Source organism: Phyllostomus hastatus, unplaced genomic scaffold (genome assembly GCF_019186645.2).
Source record: "Phyllostomus hastatus isolate PE091 unplaced genomic scaffold, TTU_PhHast_1.1 phas_contig_64, whole genome shotgun sequence".
Lineage (NCBI taxonomy): Eukaryota > Metazoa > Chordata > Mammalia > Chiroptera > Phyllostomidae > Phyllostomus > Phyllostomus hastatus.
In genome coordinates this window covers 8,929,805-8,946,289 of record NW_025333928.1, presented here as the reverse complement: position 1 = coordinate 8,946,289, position 16,485 = coordinate 8,929,805, and the positions used below count along the sequence as shown (strand labels likewise).

Below are 16,485 nucleotides of genomic sequence, written 5' to 3'. Positions count from 1 at the left end.
TAATTTTTTTCTCTGACTGACTTATTTCACTTAGCATAATACCCTCTAGTACACTGTCACAAATGGTAAGATTTCATAGGGTTGTTTTTTTTTTTAATGGCCAAGTAATGTACATATGTACCACAGCTTTTTTATCCACTCATCTATTGATGGGCACTTGGGCCACTTCCATAGTTTGGCTATTGTAAATAATGCTGCAATGAACATAAAGGTTTATATATTCTTTCAAATTAGTGTTTGGGGTTTCTTCAGATATATATCCAGAAGTTGAATCACTGGGCCATAAGGTTGTTCCATTTTTAATTGCTTGAGGAACCTCCATATTGTTTTCCATAGTGGCTGCACCAATCTGCATTCCTACCAACAGTGCATGGGGATTTCCTTTTCTCCATACCCTTACTAACATTTGTTGTTTTATTAATGATAGTCATTCTGACAGGTCTGAGGTGATATCTCATTGTGACTTTAATTTGCATTTCTCTGATAGTTAGTGATGTTGAGCATCTTTCCATATGTCTATTGGCCATCTGTATGTCCTCTTTGGAGAAGTGTTTATTTAGATCCTTTGCCAATTTTTAAATGGGATTGTTTGGTTTTTGTTGTTGAGTTATATGAGTGCTTTATAAATTTTGGATATTAACCTCTTATCAGATGTATCACTGGAAAATGTGTTTTCCCACTCAGTGAGTAGTCTTTTCATTTTGTTGATGGTTTCTTTTTCTGTGCAAAAACTTTCTTAGTTTGGCCCTGGCTGGTGTAGCTCAGTGGATTGAGCACCAGCCTGCAAACCAAAGTGTTGCTGGTTCAATTCCCAGTCAGGGTACATGACTGGGTTGTGGGCCAGGTCCCCAGTAAGGAGGGTGTGTGAGAGGCAACCACACATTGATGTTTCTCTCCCTCCCTTCCCCTCTGTCTATAAAAATAAATAAAATCTTTAAAAAAAAACCTTTTAGTTTGATGTAGTCCCATTTGTTTATTTTTTCCCTTTGTTTTCTTGACCAAGGAGATATATCAGAAAAAAGTATCACTAAGAGAAATGTCAGATTTTGTTGCCTATGTTTTCCTCTAGGAGTTTTATTGTTTCAAGTCTTACATTTAAGTCTTTAATCCATTTTGAGTTAATTCTTGTATATGGTGTAAGAAAATGGTCTAGTTTTGTTTGTTTGATTTGCATGTGTCTGTCCAATTTTCCCAACACTATTTATTTAAGAGACTGTCTTTACCCCATTGTATATTCTTGCCTCCTTTATCAAATAGTATTTGGCCATATAGGCATAGGTTTATTTCTGGGCTCTGTATTCGGTTCCATTGATCTATATGTTTGTTTTTATGTCAGTACCATGCTGTTTTGATTACTATGGGTTTGTAGTATAGTTTGAATCAGGTAGTGTGATTCCTCCAAATTTGTTCTTCTTTCTCGAGATTGCTGTGGCTATTTTGGGGTCTTTTGTGGTTCCATATAAATTTTCTGGATTATTTGTTCTAGTCCTTTTTTTAAAACATTTCAAAAACATTTTATTTACTTATTTTTAGAGAGAAAGAAAGGGAGAGAGAAAGAGAGGGAGAGAAGCATTGATGTGTGAGAGTTACATTGATTGGTTTACACACCCTCAGCAGGGCACCTGGACTACAATGGGGCACCTGGCCCACACCCAGGTACATGCCCTGACTGGGAATCAAACCAGCAATGTTTTGGTTCGAAGGCTGATGTGCAATCACTGAGCCACAGCAGCCAGGGCTGTTCTATTCTTGAACTTCATTATTGTATTTTGGTAGGTATTGCATTGAATCTGTAGATTGCTTTGGGTAGTATGACATTCTAACAATGTTATTTCTTCTTATCCATTAGCAGAGTATATACTTCCTTTTACTCATAACTTCTTCAATTTCTTTCTTTAATGTCTTATAATTTTCTGAAAACAAGTCTCTCACCTCCTTGGTAAAATTTATTCCTATATATTTTTAATGCACTTCTTAATGAGCTTTCTTAGTTTCCTTTTCTGATAGTTTATTATTGGTATATAAAAATGCAATGGATTTCTGAATATTCATATGTATCCTGCTACTTTGTTGTATTTATTTATCAGTTCTAGCCACCCTGGTGAATGGCTGCACATACATTTGGAAAAGGCCAGGAAGATCTACTGCATATGTTTTTGCCAATGTAACATGGTCCTTAACCAATAGTACTCAGCCTCCCCTCATTCATTCGAGCTCAAGATCTGGAATTGGCTAAAGCCTGAGAATTTGAGGCAGGGCCTTGCATTTTTGACATACTCAGCAAGACAGGTAGCAACATGAGAAACCCATGGAGGAACATCTCCTAACACCTACTTCATGGGGTTCTTGTCAAAATTAGATTGGAATGTACATAAAATGTTTAACACAATACATGGTATACCATAAATGCTCAACAAAGTGGCTGTAATACTATTACAGTAGGCCACAGAATAAACAGAATGGGTTCCGGCTAAGATGAAGGTGTAGGTAGATATAGTTTGCCTCCTTGCACAACCAAAAGGACAAAAACAAATTAAAAAATAAAATAACCAGAACTGCCAGAAAATTGAATTGTATGAAAGTCTGACAACTAAGGAGTTAAGAAAAAACATTCATTTGGACTGGTAGGAGGGGCACAGATGGGCAGTTGGGGTGGAGAGGACACACAGCAAGGTGGCAGTTGGAGGACCGGGGTGGGCAAGGTGGTGGCTGGCAGACCAGGCGGTCCCACACTTGCGTATGGATAACTGGGAAGAACAACTGGGGAGTGAACTAGACCTCATAACCCAGGGTTCCAACTCAGGGAAATAAAACCTCAAAACCTCTAGCAGTAAAAACCTGTGGGGGTTGTGGTGGCAGGAGAAACTCCCAGCCTCACAGGAGAGTTCATTGGAGAGACCCACAGGGTCCTGGAACATCCACAAACCCACCCACCCAGGGATCAGCACTAAAAGGGCCCAATTTGCTTGTGGATAGCAGAGGAAGTGACTGAAAGCTGGTCAAGAGCCTGACAAGCAGTATTTTCTCTCTCACCTCTCCCTGACAGACAGCACCACAACGCAGCAACCTGGGTTGCCCCACCCTGGGGAATACTTAACCTTCCACCCCTTACATCACAATAGCTGTGCTAAGACCAAAAAATAAGGCCCTAATGAAAGAACAGATCAAAACTCCAAAAAGAGAACTAAGCATGATGAGATAGCCCACCTATTAGATTCAGAGTTCAAAACACTGGGAATCAGGATGTTCACAGAAATGGTTGAGTATGATTGCAAAATGGAGGAAAAAGTGAAGGCTATGTGAAGTGAAATGAAGAGAAATGCACAGGGAACCAACAGTGAAGGGAAGGAAACCGGGACTCAAATCAACGATTTGGAACAATAGGGAGAAATAAACATTCAACCAGAACAGAATGAAGAGACAACAATTCAAAAAAATGAGGAGAGGCTTAGGAACCTCTGGGACAACTTTAAATGTTCCAATATCTGAATCATAAGGATGCCAGAAGAAGAGGAAGATCAAAAAGTTGAAAACTTATTTGAAAAATAATGGAGAACTTCCCTAATTTGGCAAAGGAAATTGAAGTCCAGGAAGCTCAGACAGTCCCAAAGACGTTGGACCCAAGGAGGAACACACCAAGATACATCATAATCAATTTATGCAAGACTAAAGATAAGGAGAGAATCTTAAAAGCAGCAAGAGAAAATAAGTTACCTACAAAGGAGCTCCCATAAGACTGTCAGCTGATTTCTCTCAAAAGAAACCTTGCAGGCAAGAAGGGGCTGGAAAGAAGTATTTGAAGTCATGAAAAGCAAGGACCTACATCCAAGATTACTGTATCCAGCAAAGCTTTCATTTAGAATGGAAGGGCAGATAAAGTGCTTCCCAGATAAGGTCAAGTTATAGTTCATCATCATCAAGCCATTATTATATGAAATGTTAAAGGGATTTATCTAAAAAAAGTAGATGATCAAAAATATGAACAGTAAAATGACAACAAACTCTCAACTATCAACTGAACAAAAAACAACAACAACAACAAAAAACACCTAAGCAAACAACTAGAACAGGAACAGAATCACAGAAATGGAGATCACATGGAGGGTTATCAGCTGGGAGGGGGAGGAAGGAATGGGAAAAAAGGTACAGGGAATAAGAAGAGTAATTGGTAGGTACAAAATAGACAGGGGGAGGCCAAGAATAGTGTAGGAATTGGAGAAGTCAAAGAATTTATATGTATGAGCCATAGACATGAACTAAGGGAGGTGGGGGATGCAGGTGGGAGGGGGAGCTCAGGGCAGAGGGGAATAAAAGGGAGGAAAAAAATGGGACAATTGTAATAGCATAATCAATAAAATAAATATTTAAATAAACAGAATGGCTACTGCTTCAAGAAATTAGCTGAAAATGGGAGATGACAGAGGCCAAAGGGAAAGTTATTGTTGTTAAAGATTTTAGCATGTTTATGCTAAAGTTTGTTTAGCATGTTTATAGGCTGGAGTGTATGTGTGTTCCACATAAGAGAGGACTCTATAATCATGAAACTAAGAGGAGAGAGAAAAATAATAGATGGAGCAAAATCCCTGAGGGGGCAGTTGATGAATAACAAGCACAGGTATGTTGATTAGCATTGCATATGATGGGCTTTCTTGAGGTAGGGTAGAAGCAAGTGAGTATGAGTGTCCACACTGGCAAATTTGGAGTCAGAGTGGGGAGTGGAATGTTGAAGGAGTTCCTATTTAATACCCTGTTCTCTTAGTGAAGAAGGTACTCACTGGCTTAAGATATATGGAAGACTTAAAGTGATACTGAAGGTTTAACTGAGGTTGGAGATCAGAAAAGGTATCAGAAAAGAGATCAGAAAATTTTCCTCACAGTTACTATAGAGGCATAAAGGCAGATGGGTGATTAACCCATATTGGAACTGTGTATTAGTTAATTCTTTTGGTTGCAAGTAACAGAAAGTCAACTTAAACTACCTGAAGCAGAAGGGGGAATTTACTTGAAAGATACAGCTCTTCATCAAATGGACCCTGGGATTGAAACCTAGAAGTTGTCTCCCATCTCTGCCCTCCATAGACCACACAATAGAACTTGGCCACCAATAGCTCCCAAGTTTTAATGAGTTACAATCAGGCCCAAAGAAAGTTATAAATTCCTAAGTAAGGAAATAGTTGGTCAACTTGGTGATAAAAGTAGGGAAAAGAGCGAGTCCTAAAACAGGGTTCTAGGCAAGCATCTAATAGGTCTCTGCTACCATAGGGCAGGTCTCCATCAGAACTGTGAAAATTTCTACTTAGCATGGAACTAGATTTACATTTTATGAACAGTAATTCCACAAGGAACCAAATTCACTCAACAGATATTTTAATAAGACCCAGTCTGGTCTGACCCCTACCTTGGGGTAGCTCATTATCCAAGGAGAAAGTGTTACAATGCAACTTGTTAAACACCAGAACAGAGGTAATCACAAAAGCTGGGTTCCCCAGCTGCTCCCCCACTCTGGGGCTGATATCAGGAGAACTGAAAGAAGCAACAGGAGTAGGATGACCCCTTCCAGGTGTTGGAATGAGACAAGTCAGGCATGGAAATTCCAATTTGGTGTAGCTACCCAAGGTGAAGTGATATAACTGTTCATTCAATTCAGTAAAGCTTTACTGAGCACCTACCTACTCAGGGGTGGGTGCCATGGAAGCAAATAAAAAATTAAGACACAATGCTGACTTCTGGAGCTTATGTGAGGGGGCAGGCATGAACACAACTCAGTAACTCTATGTATACTCTTTCTGCTTCATATGTAATCACCTAACTTTCTACCCTCCTTGAATGACCTCACCTCACTTTATGGGGAAAAAAAAAAGTTGACTGAGAGCTCATGGAAGGTTCTGGGCTGAAGTGAGACCTAGGGTTTTCCAACCACTAGCTGCCAAGAACCAATCCAAATCCACCAGGTAAAGTACAAGCTGGTCTTCTTTTCACTTCTTGCTGCTAGCCCATACTGTCCCTGCTTTTCCTTAAGATCAATCTTTTCCCAAAGTTCACAGCACTTGTGTGCTAGAACCAACTTGAACAAACACAAGGTGCAGAAAACCTAGCTTCACACCATGTGGTTTAAAAAACCTTAGGGCCCTGGCTGGGTGGTTCAGTTAGTTAGAACATCGTCCTGTACACCAGGTTGTAGGTTTGGTCCTCAGGACACATACAGAAGGTAGCTGATTGATTTTTCTAAAATCAGAATTTGGGGGGGGGCCCAACCTTAGGTATTTGGAAGTCTGCAACCCAATAAACCCCTGGTACAGTGCTGCACTCCTCCCAGATCCAATGCAATCTAGAGCTGTTAAAACAAGTATAGAACAAAAAGGTATGCTGTCTTATTCTTGTATGATCCTTTAAAAGGGATAGTAAAAAACCAGCACCTATTGGAGATCATATGTGGGAACTGAAACCCCATCTTTAAGGACTGATTGACCAAATTAATGCTGAAAACATGGGGGCAAAGTAGTTGTGACTAAGTTATCTGAAAGGCTGCCATGTAGAATTAAACATATTCTGGGCAAGGCTTACAGGGAAGGAGAATGTGCCATTTAACCATGCTCTAAAGATCACAGCTATCCCACAATGAAATGACCTGCCTTTTGAGGTAGTGAGCTCCCTGCCAAGGGAGTTTTAAAGTTAGGGTAGAAAACCACTTGGCAGGAGTGTTGTAAGAAGGGGTCTAAACAAGGTTATTTAAACCTGGTATAGAGGAAGAGGCAGAGTAGGGTAACATCCTGCCACCTACTGGGAGCCTCCTGTCTGCATGCAAGGGGACAGATATTCCCTACATGCACGTTTGAAAGGCAGGCAGACCCTAAAATATATGGGGAGAACTTTTACCCTGATGTCCACACATAGAAATTCTTGTAAGGTAGGGTAGCTTGCTAAACTTGAAGCAAAAGATGTCACCTCTCCTAATGGGACTGTCTGTTCTAGACAGAATAAGGCAGCCAGTGTGGTGGAATATACTAAAGTTCAGGTCTGTGCAGGATACCTGAGTTATAGTACTCAATCTGCCCTGGGCTTCTCCTTCCCTTCTCTGGGCCTATGAAATGAAATGAACTTAAGACAGTTCAGTGACCTGGGGCTTCTCCTTCCCTTCTCTGGGCCTATGAAATGAAATGAACTTAAGACAGTTCTTCCCATTCTAAAGGGCACTGTCCTTCTGACTGGGTCCCTCTATAACAGATCTAGGCCTACAGTTTTGGACCCTGGGGCTACACTTGTGGACTGCCAGAGACCACCTCTGGCGAAAGCAACGGCCACACTCAAGGCAGGGGAAAGGCTTCTCCCCAGTGTGCAGAAGCTGGTGCTGCGCCAGGTGGCTCCACTGGGCGAAACGCTTAGAGCACAGGTCGCAAGCATAGGGCCGCTCGCCTGAGTGAACACGCCGGTGACTGGCCAGTAGTGAGGGGTAAGCAAACCGACGGCCACAGTCATCACACGCGTGCAGCTTCTCCTCGGTGTGCGTGCTACGATGTATGGCTAGGGAGCCGCTCCGACGGAAGGCACGACCACAGTCTGGGCAGGGATAGGGCTTCTCTCCTGTGTGCAAGAGCTGGTGCTGGAGCAGCGTACTGCGCTGAGAGAAGCGGGCCTCACAGTGTTCGCAGGCATAAGGACGCTCCCCAGAGTGTACTCGCCGGTGGCTCACAAGGCGAGAGGAGGAAGAGAAGCGCCGCTCACAGTCTGGACATGGGTATGGCTTCTCACCAGTGTGGATGCGCTGGTGGATGACGAGAGCGGTGCGCTGGCGGAAGCGGCGGTTGCATTCGAGGCAGGTGTAGGGCTTCTCTCCCGTATGTGTGCGCTGGTGGATGGCTAGCAGGGATGGGTAGGCAAAGCGCCGCCCACAGCTAGAACACTGGTGGGGTTTTTCACCCGTATGTGTGGTCCGGTGATTGGCCAAGGACCGGCTCCTACGGAAGCAGCGGCCACAGTCAGGGCAATGGTAGGGCTTTTCCCCTGTGTGGATAACCTGGTGCTGGGAGAGATTCTTACGCTGGGAGAAACGCTTGCCACACTGGTCACAAACATAGGGACATTCACCAGAGTGTGCCCGCCGGTGACTGACCAACAGGGATGGATAAGAAAAGCGGCGCCCACAGTCTGGGCAAGGGTAAGGCTTTTTTAGATTCTGGGCACACTTGTGGCTTTTCAGAGCCAGGTGATCAGGGAAGGTACAACCGCAGTCAGGGCAGATGGGACCCCCAGATGTCTGTCTGGGAATCAGTCGGGGCTTGCTGGGCCTCCGCCCCCTCTTCCCCTTTCGTGGTGCCTCCTTGGGTGGAAATACTTCCTTCTCTTCAGTCTTCTTTCTGGTTCTGGTTTCTACAGGGACACAGGAGAAATTAATTTAACAAATACTGGGCTACTACTCTTGCTTATTGTAGTTACAGGTTATAAGACAAATAGACTCAGCCTGTCTTCAGGGAGTGTTAGTAACACAAACTAGTTTAATACCCTGCTATGAAAATATGGAGGGAATTACAGGAGCCCCTAACCCAGCCTGGAGAAGTTGGGAAAGGTTTCTTGGAGATTTAGCTTTTAAAATTAAAAGTTTTGCCCTGGCTGTTATGGCTCAGTGGACTGAGTGCTGGCCTGTAAACCAAAGGGTCACCGGTTGGATTCCCAGCCAGGGGCACTTGCCTGGGTTGTGGGCTGGGTCCCCAGTGGGGAGTGAGCCAGAGGCAGCCACACATTGATATTTCTCTCCTTCTCTTTCTCCCTCCCCTCCCTCTCTCTAAAAATAAATAAATAAAATCTTTTAAAAAGTGTTTGAAGAGGTTAAGTATAAGGCAAGAAGTGGGAACAAGGTTATGAGCTGGCAACTAAGTCATAGGGCCCTCTAAGCCAATGGTTCTCAAATTTTAGTGTAATCAGAATCATTTAGAAGGCTTACTGAAACAGACTGAAGGGCCCTGCCCCCAATTTGGATTCAGCAGGTCTGAGGCAGGGCCCACGAATTTGCATTTCTAAGGTGATCAGGAGTGATGCTGCTATCTGTCTGAGGACCATACTCTGAGAACCACTGCAGTAAGGACCTTGAACTATATTTTACCCAATGGTTCTCAAACCTAAGCATACATCCAAATCAATTAGGGCTATCAAAACACACACATTCCTAGACATCTATAACACTAAATAACTAGTTCTGGGATGGGTTCCAAGAATCTGTATTTTTATCAAGTGACTAGATATAACTGACAGCCATTTGACAACCCACTTTGGCAAAAACTGAATGATTTTAAGCAAGAAAATACCATGGTAAGATCTGAATCTTAGACAGTCCTGGCCTTGGAGAATCTGGTATAGAAACTCCAGCCCAGACAATTCCATCTGCCCCTGTGGTGAATCTGGGACCCTTCTACCTGAATGGAGTTAACCAGAGCCTTGCTTGATCCTGAGGGGAGTGCAGTACGTCTTAAACTGATCAGGGTTCTGCCAGAAGGGCAGAAAGAGGTCCCTGTACCCCGAGCAGCTGTATTCTCCATGAGGTCCCTTCATCCAAACACAGAAAACTCAGAGGTATAGGGTCGCTCAGTCAGAACCCAATTCAAAGGACGACGCTGGGGACGGGAATCCTAGGAAGGAGACAGGAGAGTACTGGTTTGTTTTAAAAGCTCACTGATTCATTCACACAATAGAGAACTGCAGATCATTGGCGTGCAAACTGATATGTGAATCTCTGTGTGGTGGGCCGACCCAACACCATCATAAACAATACCCTAGAACTGTGGAACGAACTCGGCAAATGGAGCCCTGCAACATGGGTCATGGGTACTCCTAGCCACCATAAGTCTGGATTGAGTCATCAGAAGCTGTAGGCCCTCCACGGGCATTTTTTTCACTCACTTCTTTGGACTGTTAACCCCCTTGGACACTCCTGTGGATCCAGGGCGGCTGGTTCCCAGTCATCGGTATTTCGTTCCAACCAGGAGATGAGGGCTGGTTTGGGACCTGCGCAACCTGGAGAAGAACCTTAGTCAGAGGTCTAGCTCATACGTAACTCTAGATAAATATCTACCCGGTGCATCTTCTGCCAAGCCCCCGTCCTCCTCCCCTGACAAAATCTGGTCGCAGGCCAGGAGCCTGGACACTCTGCCCCCCAACCGCCAAGCTCCTCCAACCCTTTCGCCCCGCGGAAGCAGACTGGGCCGGGCCTCACCGAGCACGCCCAGGTGGCCGTAGGTTTCCCGCATCACGTCCCGGTACAGGGCCCTCTGCGCGGGCCGCAGACACTCCCACTCCTCCGGGGAGAAGTACACGGCCACGTCCGCGAACTTCATAGCCCTTGGTTTCCTTCCCCTTCTCCGGCCGGGTCCGGCCTTTCCTGCTCCCCCTGCGGAAAGCGGAGCCGAAGGCGGTGCCATTGGACCCGAGAAGCAGACTCCACGAACTTCTCCGTCCCGGCCTTGGCCCCTGGCGGACCCCGGGATTTGGGAGCTGCCGCCGGACTGGGACTTGAGTGCGCCCAGGGCAGGTCAGGAGGGAATCGGAATCAACCGCCTGCACGGCTAACGGAAACCTCTCGCTGTTATTCAGGAAACTCCTGCCCAAACTTGGGGGAAAGGCACCGGAAGATGCCTTCGGGGAAAATGGCGGCGCTGCTACTGCACTGCCTTTGCCTGAAACAGAGGCAGCTTCCAGCTATCGATTTTATTGACCAGAGCGCCATGCCGGCTTCCTACCCTCTTTGCCCTCAACTGTGATGGCGCTGCGATTGGGCTTCACGCCCTTTTTTCCTCCCATTCCACGTGTTTATTGGGCGGCGGCCGAAGATCGAGCTTTCTGATTGGGTGTTAACGAAAGCGGCCTGTTTGAACGAAGTCAACGCAAGCGTAGGGCAGGAAGCCGGCCCCTTGGTGTCGTGTGACTAAGTTTTGAGGCGGGAACCCGCGACGTGGCCTGGGGTTAGCAACCCGCCCCAGTTCTCCGGCCAGCGCTGCCTACCAGAAGGAGGGGCAGACTTGAGCGAGGGAGCCACTCCTACCAACCCAAGTTGAGAAGCCTTTGGGTTCAGTACTTGTTTCCCTTTCGGGAAGGGAATTAACGTTTCCTCTGTCTGGGCACCATACCCAATACATTACACATTCTATCTTATTTATCCTTAGCCACCACTGTATGAGGTGATGGTATCATCCCGGTTCCACTATTGAGGAAAGATCTCAGCGGGTTACTGCTAGTAAAGCAGAGGGATAGATTTAAACGTGGGGCTGATAGGCCCTTTATTCACGCCACTGAACTAGGCACTCTTCTCTCTCCCAGGATCTTAATTTGCTTGGAAACTCAAGAATCCACCTGAGCGCACCTGGTCTCTTCTCGGGTTCAGTCTTCTGCGTATCTCTACACACACGCTTTTTTTTTTAAATGCCCCAAATGAAGTTTACAGTAATATTAATAATATTGTAATGAAGTAATATTACTGTAATGAAGTAATATTACAGTAATATTATAATTATTATGATGAATTATAATGAATATTATAATAATGAAGTTTACAGTAATATTATTATTATAATTCACAACTAATAATAGCAGAATGATACAAGCATGTATGGGAAAGACGTAAAGAAAAGGAAAATTGCGGGTGTAACCCGCAGCCACCCCCATAGGTCTGTCCCTACTCCTGTGTAACTGTTGTCATGCAATTTCACCAACTTAATGTCATTGCCCACGGGAGCTGGGAACAGGAGACTATTCCATTTGCTACATCTCTTACCTCAGCTGGTAACATACACATTTATCTTTCCAATCCATTAATATTTTAAAGTACCTGCTTTGAGCAAAACTTTACCCCAAAGCCTACAGGGAATAAAGACAATGTGACAGGAAGTCACATGATAACATAGGCAGACCCTGGCAGGTGTGGCTCAGTTGATTAGAGCATGATCCCATAGACTGAATGGTCGTAGGTTTGATTCTAGGTCAGGGCACATAACCCAGGTTGTGAGTCAGGGTACATATGAGAAGGCACCCAATCAATGTTTTTTCTCTCTCACATCAGTGTTTCTCTCTCTCTCTCTCTCTCTCTCTCGCTCTCTCGCTCTCGCTCTCGCTCTCTCCCCGCCCCCACCACGAAAAAAATGTCCTTGGGTGAGGATTAAAAAAAAAAGATAACATAGTAAGACATTCTGAGTATAATTTTTGAAAAGAGGAAGTAGAAAAAAACTGCAGTAAATCTTCCATTTAGTTCTCCTCTGTTGTAAGGATAGTGACTTTATTTAACAAACTACTGGGGGAGCAAATAGAATGTCAAGACTGCCCAAATGAGTAATCAAGAATCCTTTCTCTTAATGACTTTCTAGACTGATGCATCACATGAGAAATGAGTTTGGTCTAAAAGGGGTGGGCAGTGGTGCTCATTATGTATTTGTTTTATAAATAGCTGAATTCTATGGTGGTTACAGTTCTCTGGCATAAAGCCAGGAATTCAGGCAAGTTCTGAGTGTGAAGAGAATAATGCTGCTTTCTAATGTAGCACAAGATACACATATGGTAAAACTGAAGGACTGAAAGGGTAGGTTGGTACCAAATATCAAAGGGCTTCATTCTGTACTTTGGAGAACTCTAAATAAGTCAAGAGAAGTAAATGACCTTCTAAACTGGAAGCTTGCAGGATGAACTGATAGCTTTTTGCTCACTCTTTCTGTCTACATGTAGCTCAGTTTAGAGAAATAAGAATGTGAATTTAAGCTGCTAAGGGAATAAAAAGTCAAATGGATAGCACATTTTATTTTGAAGGAAGAAAGTGACTACACAGAGGAGGCTGGGAAGAGTCAGACTTCCTCTGTGGACACCCTGCCTAAACAATAATAATGTGCTGTCAACTGAACAAGGAGAAGATGCTGACACTGAACGGGAAAGATCATTAAATACTGAGGTATTAAAGTGCTGGGAAGGCAGGTTGGACTAAAGGTGCAACCTTTGCCTAGCCTTTTTGGCCCTACGCTCTAAAGAACCCATTTGGCCAGTATGAAAATTAATTAAGGAAACCTCAATTAAAACTGGAATTGGGAAGGCCTGTACAAGGAGCTGTCATGCCCAATCACTGATCCTCAATTACCTCAAACAGGAAGAGATATACCTTGCATCTCCAACTGGAAGATGTATGGAATGAGGGGAGATTTCCAGCCCAGCCAATGGAAAGTGTGCAGCTCAGCCAATGAGAAGACACTGTCACTGTGAACTCTTGTTTTCATCCAATGAACTTTTGGTTCATTGTTTTCCTTCTGCTAATAACATCCTCGCCCCATCCTCCTTTCCATTTTGTGTAACTTCTTGGAGTACCACTCTGCTTGCTAGATGAGATGCTGCCCAATTCATGAATCACTTAATAAAGCCAATTAGATCTTCAAATTTACTCAGTTGAATTTTTTTTTAACACCAGGCTTGCCATCATTTTGATGGGAGCCACTAAGGTAGAGCCTAGAATTCAGGTAGAATCAGAAACTTCTTACTTCAGGGAAACACTTTGAAGAAAAAAAAAAACAACACTCATGACTTGATAACAGCAGAGCCCCTTGCTCCTTTCTGTATAAATTCCTGGACCCACATTGGGCATAGGGACAAGCAGGGCTCCTTTTGAAGGAAGGCCATCCACTGCAGAAAGGGTGGAGAAGATCCAGGGAGTCTACATACCAAGAAGCCATATAAAGACCAAAGGCACCCTGTTCTGGGTAAAGAGAAATAGTGTTCAGGGCCAACTAAATACCAGGTACCACTGTGTGGGCAGTGATATAGGTGATCTTAGTTGAAATTCACCTTCCAGAGCCCTTATAAGGATGATTATCTTTATTTACAATTATCAAAAAGTTGAGCAGCTTGTCCAAAACCTCTTAGTAAAGGCAGGGCTGAGATTTGAACCTAGAATGTTCTCTGGATTGCACTGGCAGGTCTAAACCGGGTGAAAGGCTTTGACATTAATTCCTCCTCATTTCATGCTTAGTGAGGAAAAGTGCCTAAAAATGCAACTTCAGTTAAAGTACACATAGATTGCACCTTATAAACTGACTAGACTCCAGACCTGGGTGAACAGTGTCCACCCTAGGGGAAGGCAATGAAAGATTAGGGAGTCTCACCTTTCTTAACAGATTCACGTAAGTCAAGTTCTAACCTGTTTCATTTCTGAGTGAGGGAACTCACTAACACATTTCTGATTACCTCTATATCCTGCTCTCTGATGGGGTACCTCAAGGTACCTACAGACCTATTACTTTGTACATCTTTTTCCTCTCTCTCCTGCCCCTGCTTGCTCTGCATGGCCAACATTTGATAAGGGGGAATCTCATCCATTATAAACTCCTTCACAGTGCCTGATCCAGGTCATCTACACTCCTGCAATTTATCTGAGAAATAGTGGGCATGAACTGGGGAACCATAAGGTCAAGAGCCTGGCATAGGGACTGCCCAGAAAGTCCCCAACACTATGCCTCACCCTCTTTGCCTGATGGATCCACCGATGAGCTTTCAGGGCATACTTTCTCTTGAAGGCTTTCCCACACTTGGTGCAGGGAAAGGGCTTATCGTCAGAGTGGATGTACCTGTTGCTGAGCAGGAGAGAAGCAGATAGCTTACTCTGGGCAAGGGTAAGTCTTCTCACCTGTGTGTGTCTGCATCTGCCAAGGGACCTTCTAGTGGAAGTACTACCTACAGCCTTGAGCTGGTGCTGGAGTAAGTTTTCCTGGTGAGCAAAGTAACTGCCACATTGCCCACCCAAGTGCACAAGCTGGTGGTAGGCCATGAGGGGAGAGTATGCAAAGCGTGGCACCCACTGTCTGTGCACATATGTCTGCACCTGTGGATATACATGCCCCTGCTCAGGTGGAAGTGGCAGCCACAGTCAGGGTACAGGTAGGGCTTGTCCCTTTTGTGGAGCAGCTAGTGCTAGACCAGGTAAGCACACAGGTAAAAGTGGACACTACTTGACCCACAAACATGGGGACAGTTACCAGAGTGAACCTGCCAGTGTCTGACTAACAGTGAGGGGAAGGCAAAAAACTCCCCACAAAGCCCTGGCTGGCGTAGCTCAGTGGATTGAGCGCAGGCTGTGAACCAAAGTGTCGCAGGTTCGATTCCCAGTCAGGGCACATGCCTGGGTTGCAGGCCATGACCCCCAGCAACCCCACACTGATGTTTCTCTGTCTCTCTGTCTCTCTCTCTCTGTCTCTCTCTCCTCCCTTCCCTCTCTAAAAATAAATAAAATAAAATCTAAAAAAAAAAACTCCCCATAATCAAGACATGCAGAGGGCTTCTTCCTTATGTGGGTGGCCAGTGCCCTGCTTTTTCAAAAGCAGCAGCCACACTGGAGCCAGAGAAGTGGTGTCTCACCTGTGTGGATGAGTTGATGCTGAAGCAGGTTCTTGCACTGAGAAAGCAGTGCCCATACTACCACAGGGAAGGCTGCTCAGCAGACTAGACCTGCTAGTGACTGGCCAGGAGAAGGACAGCCTTAACATGGGCTTCTTTGGAGCTTGAGAGCACAGTTGCCCTGTGGCTAAGAGCCCTGAGGCAATTACTGGCAACAGCCCCTGCAGTTACTTCTAGGGGGTATTGCCACAGCTTCAGTGACAGTCTCTCTCTCTCACACAAGCTGAATTAAGTTCTTAGATTCCCCATTTCTTCCTTATTTTCTTACTCTTACTTTCTGCAAAGACAAGTGGAACCAAAGACTGTAGGGTACTTTGAATAACCACAACCATCTTTCTCCTGGAATCAAGCAGTTGGAGCTGGAGCAACACAAGTGCCTGTTCATCCAAGGCATAAGGATCCAAGCGTAAATCCCTCAATGTCCCATCTAGCTCAGGTGGAAGTTTCCATTATCCAAAAAATTCTATCCCTTCTTTCTTGCTCATGGCCTCCAAAACTGTATAAGCTTCTCATAAGGAAGGGCCAACTTCTTTTCAGAGGTAAGCTGACACTTCTCTCTGGTTAGAGACCTTAAATATGTGCATTTCAAAGCAAACATTTCTTAAAAATTTAAGCCCTCCTGCTTTTTGAGCACCTAAAAATACCTGTTTACATTCTAACTGGAAGTTGAAAAGTCATCAGATTTGTTTATATATGTAAAGAGTGCTCTAGACAGCTTCAAATAGCTGCCCTGAGAGACAAGGGCAGGCCAACAAACTTGACTAGGTGAACCTCTAGCCCCGTTCCAAGGCCAGTAAAAGTGTAGTGTGCAGACCCTCTCAGGCTGACTAGCTGCATTTCAAGTGTTAAACAGCCATCTGTGGTGGCTTGTGCCTTCTCTGTTGGATGACACAGATATAGAACATCTGCATAATAGAAGAAAGCTCTTTCACACAGCAATGCTTTAGGTACTCAGCAGGAAGTAGGCAAAAGACCTCACCTCAACAAGGGCACTTCCCAGGAGGAAGACCCTACACCCCCAGTTGGGCCCAGCAGGATCAGCTAGCTACCTCTTAATGCAAGGAAGACTCTAGGTCTGGG

The 16,485-nt window shown here is 44.6% G+C and overlaps 1 protein-coding gene across 1 annotated transcript; it reads right to left on the bottom strand.

The window, feature by feature from the left end:
• Positions 1–5,094: 5,094 nt before the first annotated feature.
• On the bottom strand, positions 5,095–11,405 carry LOC123825405 (zinc finger protein 689). The gene is made up of 3 exons (XM_045848793.1): positions 10,205–11,405; positions 9,892–10,005; positions 5,095–8,367 (listed from the first exon to the last, which is right to left on the bottom strand). Exons 1-3 carry the CDS (start codon positions 10,407–10,409, stop codon positions 7,184–7,186), a joined length of 1,503 nt encoding a protein of 500 aa, XP_045704749.1. The 5' UTR covers positions 10,410–11,405; the 3' UTR covers positions 5,095–7,183.
• Between the last annotated feature and the right edge of the window lie 5,080 nt (positions 11,406–16,485).